Raw genomic sequence first — 12,968 nt, 5'->3', positions numbered from 1 at the left:
AACCCCCAGTCTCCCTATTGACAGTGTAAAAGGAGAGGGCAGTGAAAGGAAAAGTCTGCCCCAGTTTCATCATAGCTCATTCACCTAGTCAGGATCCAATAGTGGCTAACAGGTAGTGGAAAGTACTGAGTGAATTGAAAAGTTATGCATTCGTGCAAGGAGGTATTCAATGCCTCCTTGTACAAAGAGAAAAACAGCAGCAGTGGCAGTTGTGACTAATACATGTACTGATAACAGCCACACACCTCCATGAAATGGTCAGCTCCAAGGCCCAGCACAGGTGATATTCCAAAACACTTGCCACATATAGCCTTGAATCTAAGGTGACCTCATAGCCAGACATTCAAGAAATAAGCAGCTGAGACACAGCTTCCTCCTCCTTCCTTCTTTTGGTGTCACTTGGTGTGTGTGTGTGTGTGCGCGTGTGTGTGGTTGCCAGGGTGGGAGCAGAAGCTGAGAAAAGAAGTGCACTTGCTCTTTTCCTTTGCTGTGGTGGCAGCCTCCTCCTCAGGAGGAAGCAGCCACCAAGACAAAACCAGGAGGGGCATGCTCGCTCCTTCTCACCCCACAATGGGAGGAGGGTCTGACTGGGTGTCACCCCTCTTCTGAGGTGTCACCCAGTGCAAGCCACCTCCTGCACCCCTTTAGTGATGCCACTGCTCTTCACCATGCACCATCCTGTACCACCACCTTCCCTTTTTGCATAATTATGCCAGAGGAACAACTAGGATCTCAACCTAGGTAGAAACATCACACTTGACCATGAGTGGGAAACTAGCCAAACCATTTTTTATTTCAGATGCAAAATCCATTCAAATCGATGCCCTTTTGAGCTAGGTTACAAATAAAATGCCTACTACAGCCTCTGTAAAATGTTGTTGTTATTACATTAATATTGGAGTTCTGCTGTCATTCTTATTAGGTATGTCAAATACTTCTTAAATGGTTTTATGTGGGTTTTTGGGGCTATGTGGCCATGTTCTAGATGATTTTATTCCTGATGTTTCGCTAGCATCTGTGGCTGGCATCTTCAGAGAATCTGAAGATGCCAGCCACAGATGCTGGTGAAACATCAGGAAAAAACTCTTCTAGAACATGGCCACATAGCCCGAAAAAACACATAAAACTATGGATGCCGGCCATGGAAGCCTTCGACTTCACAATTCTTAAATGTTTTCTCTTTTCTGATTTGTTAGGTGCCTTTGAGTTCCTTTTGAATAAGTTTTTCAGACACACACACAAATGTAAATATAGTATGTGGTAACTCTAGAACATAATATGATTTAACTCTTTAACCAAAAACAGATTTATAAACTCAAAGTATATAGCCATTTAAATATGACAATCTGATCGTGTTACAGTTAGGAAATATGTTGCTGTTTCACCATGTATTCTCACCTTGATTGGGGATTTCATGTCTGCTCAGTTTCCCATCTTCAAGGACTGTAACCACATAATTGTGTTGTGCAAGGATATGTCGATATAATTGAAGGTCTTGTTTATTGCCAGAAGAGAGGATGTAAAGTATAACCGCTCTTGTCTGGCTTCTAAAGTGTTTAAAAATGGCGTCCTCAGTCTAAAACAAAAAAAGAAGAGAGATTTATGTGTTACACAAGAAAATGCAAATAGCTGTGAGATATTATGACAGAGGAATTTTCTATGACACAGAAAACAATATTTATTTTCCATAGAAGGGTTTCAGATAACTATACAACAATCAGACTAAAGGCTTATCAGTCCCAGAATTCTGTTCCCCACACTGGCCATGCATTACCTACAGAAAACCTTCAAGCAAGACATGAGTAAAATAACATCCTCTTGCTTTTGTTCCTTAGCAACAAATATGCTGATCCTCATACCAATACTAAAGTTAATATTTAGCCAGTGTAACTAAGCAATTGACAGCTTTATCATCTATCTGTCTGTCTGTCTGTCTGTCTGTCTGTCCGTCCATCCATCCATCCAGCTAGCTATCTTCTTGTTGTGTGTTGTTTCCAACTTGAGCAAACCCTAAGGAAAACTGATCACAGAGTTTTCTTGGCAAGTTTCTTCAGAGCAGGTTTGCCATTGCCATCCTCTGCAGCTGAGAGAGTATGACTTATCCAAGGCTGAGCCAGGATTTGAACCCTGGTCTCCGAGTGTCCTGGCTCTTAGAGTATCAAAACTTGCAGCAGCAAATTCCCCCATTTCTCTATATACTGTGTGAAAACATGCTTCCCTTTTATTTTTGTTCTATATCACCATTCTAGTTCAGCGGATGGCCAGAGTTGTAGTATTATAAAGTCTTCATCATATTCACTTTCTTATACTCTCCAGTTGCTAAACTAAACAGCCTCAAAATTGTAACCTTCCGTCACACGGGAGTTTGCTTTCAATATTACAGTTATGCATTTTGGTTGTCCTTTTCTTCAACTATGCCAGTTCTACAATATCCTTTCTAGGTGTGGTTGCTACAACTTTACATAGTTCCTAGATGTGGTCACACTATGGGCTTCTATCAGCATAATTTGGCAGTTTTACTTTTGAGTCCTTTCCTAATTAGGTCTGACATCAAATTTAGCTTTTTTAAAAATAACAGCAGCTGCTTACAGAATCATAATTTTCATCATCTATCACAAATAAAATAAAAGGTTTTTTTTTTTTTTACATCTGGAAAATAGAAAGGTGACCATTGCAACCTTCATATTTGCTAAATTTATTACTGGAATGTTTATAGAAAGCATTATGCAAACAAGCAGTTATGGATCTCTCAATGGGTGATGGCTAAAAGGAGAAAGGCAGATGTTTCAGTGTAAACAAGTGTCATTCAAAAAATTCCAGTTGTTTATGAGCCTGGTAGCCAGTTATAAAGTGACATTCACAGCAGTCCTTTCCCCATGCACAGGAAGTAGTTTTATGTTACACTTGGCTCTAAGTATAAGATTCCTTGTAGGAGGCAGACACATCCCAGTGTTCAATCTTTGATGAATGACTAGTGCTTCTCTGTTTTAAAGCCAAACTTGTATCTTCCCCTAGCTACAATCAATACAGTTGACAGCTGTTGAAATAATTCATCCACATTTCATTAAATATCTTGAACAAATGTGTAAAACAAGACTATTTATGTTGTCATCATAAGCAAAAGTAACAGGAGTAAACAGGAAATGATGAGCACATGGGAGTTATGTTACAGTCTTGTAATTTATCCTCTCCCTGTCCTTGTCGTATTTATAACCTATTTGTCCTGTAGTGAGAAATTAAATGCTATTTTACCTCAAAACACCCCTGCTTCTAGAGCAGACTTAATCCTCTATTTCCCTTTTCTGCTTCTATTTTTTGCCACCTTTATTCAATTATTCTTAATCCGGAGCCTACTAAAACCTCCTGATGCTTTCTACTTCAGGCCTGATATCTTCTTCTAGGTATAAACTCAGTGCTGGTTTTCATGCATATTCAAATGGGAATAAGGAAAGGGGAGGATTTGTTTGCTCTCCAGTTTCCATGAACAGTGCAGTAACTCAAATTTGAACAAAGATATTTGTGAATATATTTTGGCAGAAATGCACTTCATCTTAGGTTTGTCAGTTTTTGTCAGTGAGTGAGCTGTGAAATAGATGGACTTGAAAATTGTAGCTTAGGATGTAACAGAACTTGAAAAATGAATATCAGTTCTCCAAACTTTTGCTGATAATAGGAACAAGGGAGCCCAATTTACATTAGAGAATGTTCATGTATGCTTTTTCCCCAATAGATATGTGTGCATTGATTTCGTTGGACAGAAAGGTGTATGTAGAAAAGTTTACATTATGCTTTCAAATAAAGATTGATTTCCCCCAGCTACTATTTGCAAAAGGTTAAAAAGACCTTTTCATATGATAAACAAGAAAATAACATTAAGTGACTTAATGTTGGAACAATGATGGGGTATGATTATCTATATAGAAGATAAATTCCTTCTGTATTTAAATGTGTGTGTATAGACAAATATTTTCCCTTTTTCCCTCTACTTTTTTCCTCACTATTTTTTCTTTAACCTTTATTTTCTGTTCTTTTTTCCCCTTCTCTTTTTTCCCTTTTTTATATAATAAAACTCAATAAAGATTTTTAAAAAGAGCACATATGCATTCATGTTCCTCTTTTGTCAGATGTAGTTTTGCCTAAGATATAGAGGGAGAGAAACATACACTAAATTCTTCACTAAAAGTAATGTTTTAATATAAAGGTTTTTTTAGAATACAATAGATCCATTGGTGAATAAACTCCAGTGAGTCTTGCCAGAAAGATCATTATGGGATGATGTGACTTATGAATGATCATATAACATCGAAGGATTGAAATAATGTGAAGATAAAAATGTTGCAAGAATGCAGAAACTCCATTATCACAAGCAATAAAGTGGTAGATAACTTCCTAGATAAGCAAATATATTGTAAATTTCATGGTAAATGGCAGGCTTTGGTAACTGGCTGTTTTAGCATACTTGCTATTCTGATTTAATATAAAGTGCATTTTGAGTATGGCTGCCAGATCTCAGAGCCTGGCCCTGAGTCTCCAGTTTTTATGGACCATCTACAGGAAGAAAATGAAGATTCAAATTCTCCTGTTTTGGTGGGCTCAGTTCTGAGCAAGAGAAAAGTTCTGTGTGCAAATCTCCAGCTCAGCTAGTAGAGCAGCAGCTTGCTATAATATGTAAGGTTCAATTGATTTGTTGTTGCAACTTATCTACTTTGCTAGTGTTCTAATGCCTGGGCTAATCCTTCACTGTGCTATGCATCCACCTTTTGGCTAAAAGTAAGTAGGGTAGATTACATTTTCCTTTTCCCATCTACCTAAGAGAGAAGGAATAACCCCCATTTCACCTTGATCTTGTAAAAAGCTCCTTTAGCTAAGACTTCTCTTTTCATTTCTAGCTAAGCCCTCCATAGCCACTTATTTTTTATCCAAGGATTCAACCATCCACAGTTCCCTCTTTCGGTGTGTGTGTGTGTGTTTGTGTTTGTATTATGAGCTCTAAGCAATCATTGGTATTTAATGCATAACTCTTAATAACATCACCAGAGACCATCCCGAAATCTAAGGTCTGGCTGAGAAATCTCAGAACCTGGGACAATCTTGAATTATCAACTCTAATTTTTAGCCAAATTTCACTTTTAGTAGAACTTAGCAACCAGAGCCCTGTACCAACTTGGATCCAACATACCTATGTGTCATCTTCTATTTCCCAATGGAGGCTGTATGCTGAAGAAAAGATGCCAGGTAAGGACAGCCAGCAAAGGATCACAGTGCAACACTTTTAATGATCAGTCCACAGCTGTGGAATGCCCATCCATTGGAAACCTGCCAGCATCTACTTACACTCTACAATTATTCCAGAACCTTTTGATCTGCATTGGCTTTTGGCAAAGTTGGTTAAATGAAAGAATATTTTGTTCACTGGTTTTCATTTATGTTCTGTTTATTTTATTCATTTTACTTGCAGTCCAGATTGTGATTTCAGATATATTATCCAGGCACACACAGTGGAAGAGCTGGACAGTTGCAAACTCCCTCACCTGAACTTCCAGAAACGTGTTTTTCTACTGAATTTGAGGAAATGTCTGCTTGTGATTTTCCCATACATCTGGGAGTGGAAATCTGTATCCCCCAGCCTAGTTTTATGTGGAATGGAAGAGAGAAAGAGTGGGGAGCACTGGAAAAGAAGAAGGAGAGAGCCAGATAGGGAGATATGTAATTCTGTCTGCATTGGGATCTGGCTCCATTCATGATGATATATGGCTCCACCCATTCTCAGCTGCAGCCTTCCCAGCAGATAGCTTGATTCACTTGGATGGTTCCCCATAGGATCTCCTATGGGAAAGAGAACTACAGTGGAGAAAATATTAAAAAGCCTGTTCAGTGTGCAGGTGTCTCTTTCGCTTGAGGATACTAAAGTATTTTAACAGTTCTGCTTCTCATTTGGAGCTTCTCAGAACCTGACATGTGTTCTCTTGTCCCTCGTGCTCCTCATTGGAAACAGCCTTGTGCAGGGAAACAGTTCTGACTTCTAAGAAAGATAGCTTCTTATTACTAGTGTTTATAGGGTCTTTCCCCTTACAATATGTTGTTATTGTGTGCCTTCAAGTCATGTTTGACTTATGGTGATCCCCTTATGGGTTTTCTTGGTAAGATTTGTTCAGAGGAGATGTGTCATTGCCTTCTCCTGAGGTTGAGAGCATGTGATTTGCCCAGGATCACCCAGTGGGTTTCATGGCCAAGCTGGGAATCGGACCCTGGTCTCCAACACTTGAACCACTATGCGAAGGTAGCTCTCATGTTACAATATAACAGAATACAACTGAAACAGTGCAATCTTTCTAAATCAGCCCTCCCTTCTTCTGTTCCTTCTCTAATTCCTACCATCTCATATTGTGGAGATAAGAAAATGATTAAGAGTAAAACTGATAAATAAATGATTTCACAGGCATAGAGGGAAAAACATTTCTCTCTCTCTGGTTCCACAGAGACATGGAATTCCTGGCCAAAAAAATTAATAAGGATGTTTGTAATATAAACATTTGCTCCCAAATTATAAGGAACTTATCACATGACCCTGCTGTATCACAGTTGCATTAAGCTCACCTGGAGCTTATTTCACAATGTTGTAGCTCTCCTGGTGCTGTACTGGTCTGAACTAATGTTAGGTCATTTAAAAATCAGTTCTTTTCCCAATTGAAACAATCTGTTAATGACTTCATATCACTGTATGATTTTGTAACCACTTTGGGTGGGAATGTTTTGTTCCGCTTCATTGCAATATTGGGAACATAGTGTGGATGTGGTTTTATTACTCCTCCCTTGGAGATTCACCAAAGACTGCAGCAGGGAAACCCCAGACTACTTCTGGTAGGACATCAGGAGTTTCTGAGAGTTTCCATGGTCTGTTTATTCTCTGGTATGTTTTTTAATTGTTTTCCCCCCCAAAGGGGGAGAATAGTACAATTCAAATGTTTAAGATGAGAATTAATGCCTATAGAAGGTTTAAGGAAAGTTTAAAAATAAATAAAGAGTAAATACATAAAAATTTAAACAGTAATATAGAAAAGCAGAACCAGACAAGTGTTAGTTCATGGGGAAAAGCATAGGGAAAATGTTTTGGGAAGTGGAATGATGTATGCTTATCTTACCAATCTGGGCAGGGAGTGGGGGTGGTTCCACAGTAATGCCATTATATAATTCTGAAATTACATAATTGATCAATTGTACAATTCCAACTTCACTTGGGACTTTATCACACCAGCCTTCTGTCTCGCTGCAATTGTGTTAGTGTAAAGGGTTGTGTTTTATAATCCTTTAAGTGTGTCAACCTTAATTGTGTTTCCCCTGTCCTGAATGAGTACTCAGCCTGGCATCCTCCTGCAGGTCTCTAAAATGAGTACCCAGCTTGTTGGGGGCAATTAGGTTAAACATTGCAAACCGCTTAGGGAGTGCTTAAGTGCACTGATAAGCAGTATAGAAATGTACTTGCTATTGCTATAAAGAAGTGGAAATATATCAGTTTGGCAGCATTCATTACCACATGTCTCTGTAATTGTGCAAAGGTGCCACTTTCATGATCAATGATCCTGCACTCTCTTCCATAACCCTGCCTTCCAGTCCCATAACCTACCCAGCATGCCTTTTAGGGCTGTTTAAATGCAGTTGCACAATTATGGCAATGCAGTGGAATAACAAAAAGAAAAAAGAAAAGAAAAGAAATAGGAAAGGAAAACATCCTGCTTGGAAATGCCCATAGATCCCATGCGAGTGACTGCCATCATATTGGAAGGGACATAGAACACAAGGGGTACTAGTAGCTAAGCAGCAATATTAGGGACCATTGATTTTTTTTTCCTGTCAATTAAAAGGTGCACTACAAAAACAAATGAAATGCAAAGCAGCAACAGGATATCTTGCTTTAATTCCAGTTTCCTTCCTTGTGTGATAAAAGTCCTTAACAAAACACTAAACATGGAGCAGAAGGCAGAACAAACAGGCTGGTGTAAATGGCATTGCTGTATTTCAAATGTAAGAAAGTAAATGCAGGAACTAATACCTCTGAGGTGTAAATGCAGTAGTAGTACAAAAGAACGCAGTACTGTTCTGCTATTTTTCTAAGCACAGGAGAAGTGGTTTTAGATAGAATAACCCATGACATCTGGCTGGCGTGATAAGCACCTGACTTTTAAAAACAGCTTTTCACAAAAGGAAAGCCAAATTAGTATGATACAACCCATCAGAAGAGAGATCATAAAAGTTCTGGCCTACTATCACTGAAAGCCCAAAATAAATAATTATCTTTTCATTTCTACACTTAACAATGATGGGGGAAAACCATTTTGATGGAATAAATGACATGACTGGAATACATCCAACCCAAGCAGTTATTTTCCATCACGGGCAGTGTTAATGGTTAAAAATAGTTCTTTTAAAAACTCCGAAATCATTGCACAAGCCAGTTTTGGAAAACAGTACAATAGATCATCTAGATTTCATCCAAGAAGTCTAGACAAAAGCATTTGTGCTAGATTCTTCAGTTTCTGGAAAGAATTAGTACAAACATTTTCTTAAGAAACGTCTTTGCAAAACACCATTGACTTGATTTAAATGGCTTTGAAATCTGTCCTTAGCTTTTTTTTTTTTTAACAGATCCTATGGGATAAAACAGGGGGGGGGTTTTGGGGGTCCGGACCCCCCCCTTCCATTAGAAAAATGAATGGTGTGTGCTGCTGCGCCGCCGCACTCAAGCCACATTATAATGGTGGCACTTAGTCTGGACCCCCCCTTCCTAAAATCCTAGCTACGTCCCTGGATCCTATAATATAAAACAGGATTCATCTGGCTTTTCAGGGATGAATGTCTCCTACCTGAGAAACACACAAGTAGTGGTAATGGAGTAAAGAAGAATTTAGGTTTCTTTAGTGGCAATTTTTGTTTGCCTTTCCATAGCCTTCAAGATTTCACAGATGAAACCAAACATGTCCAAGCAAAATCAAAGTATGGTCAAGGTGGAAAAAGTTATTAATGAGGGAAAAGACACAAACTAGGAAAGATTGCAGCAGTTTGCTTTTGCCTGAATCTATGGAGGGAGGCAAGATTTTTCCTCCTCTCTATGCCCCCCTCAGCTTTGTTAAAAGAGTACAAACTACTGTACTTTTGCACTTTGAACTCAGTTTGAAGTAACTGAGATAAGCTGAGGACAAAGGTGGAAAGTGGAAGGAGGGCTCTCTTTAGCCAGTATAATCTCCTGAACAGAGATTTGGGACTCAGTCTGGGAAAACCGGTTTCAGATTTCAAAGAATTTAAATTTTAGGGAATCTAGGGGAAATTCGAAATGTCTGTTCTGTGTTGTGCTACAGGGGATAAAGAACATGGGGTTCTCCAGAAAATGTTGGACTGTAACTCCTATTAGTCCTAGCCAACATAGCTAATGGTGTAAAGTATTATGGGAGCTGACACCCAGAAACATCTGAGAGTCCAAGCTACTGAAGCCTGCTGTAAGCAACACATTGATATTAAACAGTAGTAGTCTTTCTATTTTTGCTACACTGAAATGCTGGCCAATAATATTTTCTTTCCTCTTCTTTTGGGTTGTGTTTTATATCCATTCAGTGTATTTTAATTAAAAAGTCTGCCAACCTTAATTGTGTTTTCCCCCTCCTGAGCGAGTACTATTAAATTGTTAACCATTCTGTATTTAAAATGGCATACTGTTCTAATTATTGGTTGCAGTCTGTCAGAATTTCCAATGTTATGGAAACAATGTCCCAATTTATGCAAAGGTTTGCCGGTCCTGCTTCTTCACCCCCACACCTCCCTTTTTGAAGCCATAAAAACGTACCTCCGGCTAAATCTTGGCACAAAAAGACTCCATATTGAGAGATGAAAAGAGTCTGTTCAAATAATTTATACTTTTGCTAGTCTTTACATTTCTTAACACGCTCTTATCCAAAGTGTGGGAGGATTTTTTTTTTTACTTTTCTTAAAGGAGAATGATTTGCCACACTCCAGAGAAATTTTCAAACAGATAAGTGTACATGATACTTTAATAGAATATATTTATCTGGATGGAAATGTCAAGCAAAAGAAACAGGACATTACTTACTCATGTAGAGGTATGGACTCTTAACAACAAAATAGCATACACATATGGGGGTGGGAGAATGGTAATCCAGGAACTAAATCCAACATATTTCTAGGAGAGGAAAACAAAGTTGGAGTATTGTTGGATCTCTTGTTACACAAGTGGCAGTGAATGCAGATACCAGCAGACCACTTTCAATCCAAACAGCTGGTATTAAAACACCAATTGTTTCAATAGCCCTTATTTCTCCTACTTGCAAGAAGATTCCAACCCCAGATTTCTTGGACCACATTTTTCCTGACATAAAAAAAATGGTCTTCCACTCCAGGGTTGTATCCACCCTCCAGAGTTAGAGCAATTTGATAGCACTGTACATGCCATGGTTCCATCCTCTGGAATCCTGGGATGTGCAGTTCCATGAAGTTTTTGGAATTTTCTGCCAGAAAGTTCTCATGGTATTGTTCACTAGCCTTATCAAACTATAAAACCCAGGATCCCATATGATGGAGTCACTGAAGATTAAATGGTATCACATTTCTGTAATTGGACAATGTGGGTATATTTCTCTTAGAACCCTTCAGGAATTACTATTTATCTTTTCAGTTGGTTGCACCCCTATTCTCTGGACTGTTGTACCTTAAAAATACCAATTTTTGCAAAATCAGGAATTCTGGTCACTTCTGGTTTTGTTGTTGTTTGGCATTGTTGCAAGTCCATGCAGCCTACAGAGTGTCCCAGTACAGAAAACTGCCCCTCGGGACTTTTACAGTTGTCCATTCTTGTGATAGATACTGAAGTGCAGGATTGAAGGGGACATATATCAATAAACATACAACTGTTTAGAAAACAACTACAACAATAAAGAAAATCACTCCACCCTCCTCCTATCCACCTATCCATTCTCCAGTTATGCTTTTCCTTGAGACTAACCAGTTCTGCTTGGATTCCTATCATGTTTTTTTCCAAAAATGAACTAACACCAGGATCTGTTGCTACTGTGAGCAAATCTCAGTTCTCATATGATACAGAAAGAACGAGAAATAGATGAATTGTTAGTTCATTTGGTAACAATACACTGTGGGCTATCCATACCCTCCCAACATTTCACAGAGGAAAACCAGGATATATGTGACCAAGCACCAACAGAGGATGGTGGAGATGGTAAAAGTTATTAATAGGGAAGAACAGACAATCTAGCAGAGGCTGCAGCAGTTTGCTTTTGTCTAAGCCTACTGGGAAGGGCAAAATTACACTTCCTTATCTCTTCTCCCCCTCTGAGTTAATTAAATACAAACTACTTCTGCATGTTTGCAGAAGGGCCTATGCAGAGGGAGAATCAGAAATATCAGTAAAAACCTATAAAGCATGTCTGGTTAACTTGTGGTCCTGCAGATATTGTCGGACTGAAAGTTCCATCAGCCCTAGCGTGTTGTAAGTGTGTAAACTGTTGTTGGAAAGGAACACTACTCCTATTAGCATATAGGTAATGCTGAAGAATGCTAGAAGGTGTAGTCCAACAACATTGGGAGAGTTACGCTTTCCCCACCTCTCATATAAATATTGACCATAGATGATTTACAGATGATAGAAAATTAAGACATTGGAATAATTCAAGATTTTCTGTATCTTGGCTCAATCATTAATCAGAATGGAGACTGCTGTCAAGAAATCAGAAAAAGACTAGGACTCTCAAGGGCAGCTATAAAGAGTGTGATGTGCAAAGATAAATAACTGAATATAAAAGTTAGGATGGTATATGTAATCGTCTTTCCCATTTCTATGTATGATTGTGAAAGTTGGACAGGTGATAGGAGGAAAATCAACTTATTTGAGATATGATGTTGGAGAAATATTCTAAGGATACTGGGACTGCTAAAAAGACAAATAAATTGGCGTATCCTAGAGCAAATCAGGTCTGAACTCTCCTTAGAATTGGAGTAAATTGAGGCTGTCGTACTTTGGATGTATCATGAAAAGAGATGACTCACTAGAAAAGACAATAATGCTTGGTCATTCGGAAAAGAGTAAAACTGCATTCCCAATGGATACTCAATCATGGAAGCCACAGCCCTGAGTCTGTAATCCTGAGCAGACTGACTGAGGATAGAGTACCTTGGAGGCCTCTCATTCATAGGGTTGCCATAAATTGATGTCAAGTTGAAAGCAGCTAACAACATAAAAAGGACTGGACCTAAAACCCTGGAGGGTATTGGAGTAGATGTTTTCACAAGATTTGTCAGGTTATGGTTAAAAGAATATCAGGTGACCTGATATTAGGAATGAGGGCCAGGGCCAGGAAACTTTCCTTCCAAGAACTTTCTTCACTGAGTTTCTAGACAGAAAGCTTCTTATGCTAGAAATTAGAAACCACTACACAGCAATGCTTTCTTTTCTCTCTCTCTTTCCTTAACAGATATTTGTTCAGTAAGGAAAAAAGAGTGAAGAAACAACAGGAGGAAAAAAGAGATGGAAAGAATACTCATTGTGGTTTGTTCCCCAGCTGAAACAACTGTTTCCCAACTGTATCGCAGCTGAAAACCACCAGAAGCAACAAAGACAACCATTTTGAACAGTTTTTGTCTAGTATTCATACATCTCACAGCATTTCTGGAAATAATATTCCTCAAAATATATACATGGGGGGGTTGCAAGTCTGGATTTTGTGTCAAAAACATGCTTTTTTGTACAAAATAACCCCCTTTGTTTCTGGGGGGATGTTTTTTCTTTAAAAATACACATGTGTATTTCTGAGCTGAATAATTCCCCCCCCCAACAAAAAAAATTGGGAATTTTTGAAAACCTGATGAAAACTGTGTAGAAATTTATCTTGTCTAACTCAGTGGCTAGAGAACTATGGAAATTGTTTGACTTTTCATGAGACAATAAAATA

The 12,968-nt window shown here is 38.5% G+C and overlaps 1 protein-coding gene across 5 annotated transcripts in view; it reads right to left on the bottom strand.

The window, feature by feature from the left end:
- Window positions 1–12,968, bottom strand: part of CPED1 (cadherin like and PC-esterase domain containing 1) — a 125,579-nt gene that overhangs the window by 99,747 nt on the left and 12,864 nt on the right. For all 5 annotated transcript variants that reach the window (XM_042468490.1, XM_042468489.1, XM_042468488.1 and 2 more), the window contains exon 3: window positions 1,399–1,576. In XM_042468490.1, coding sequence (XP_042324424.1) covers window positions 1,399–1,576 — 178 coding nt within the window. The remainder of the gene's footprint in view (window positions 1–1,398; window positions 1,577–12,968) is intronic.

This window comes from Sceloporus undulatus, chromosome 5 (genome assembly GCF_019175285.1).
Source record: "Sceloporus undulatus isolate JIND9_A2432 ecotype Alabama chromosome 5, SceUnd_v1.1, whole genome shotgun sequence".
Taxonomy (NCBI): Eukaryota; Metazoa; Chordata; class Lepidosauria; order Squamata; family Phrynosomatidae; genus Sceloporus; species Sceloporus undulatus.
Note: the sequence above shows the minus strand (reverse complement) of the source record. Positions and strands in the feature narration are given on the sequence as shown.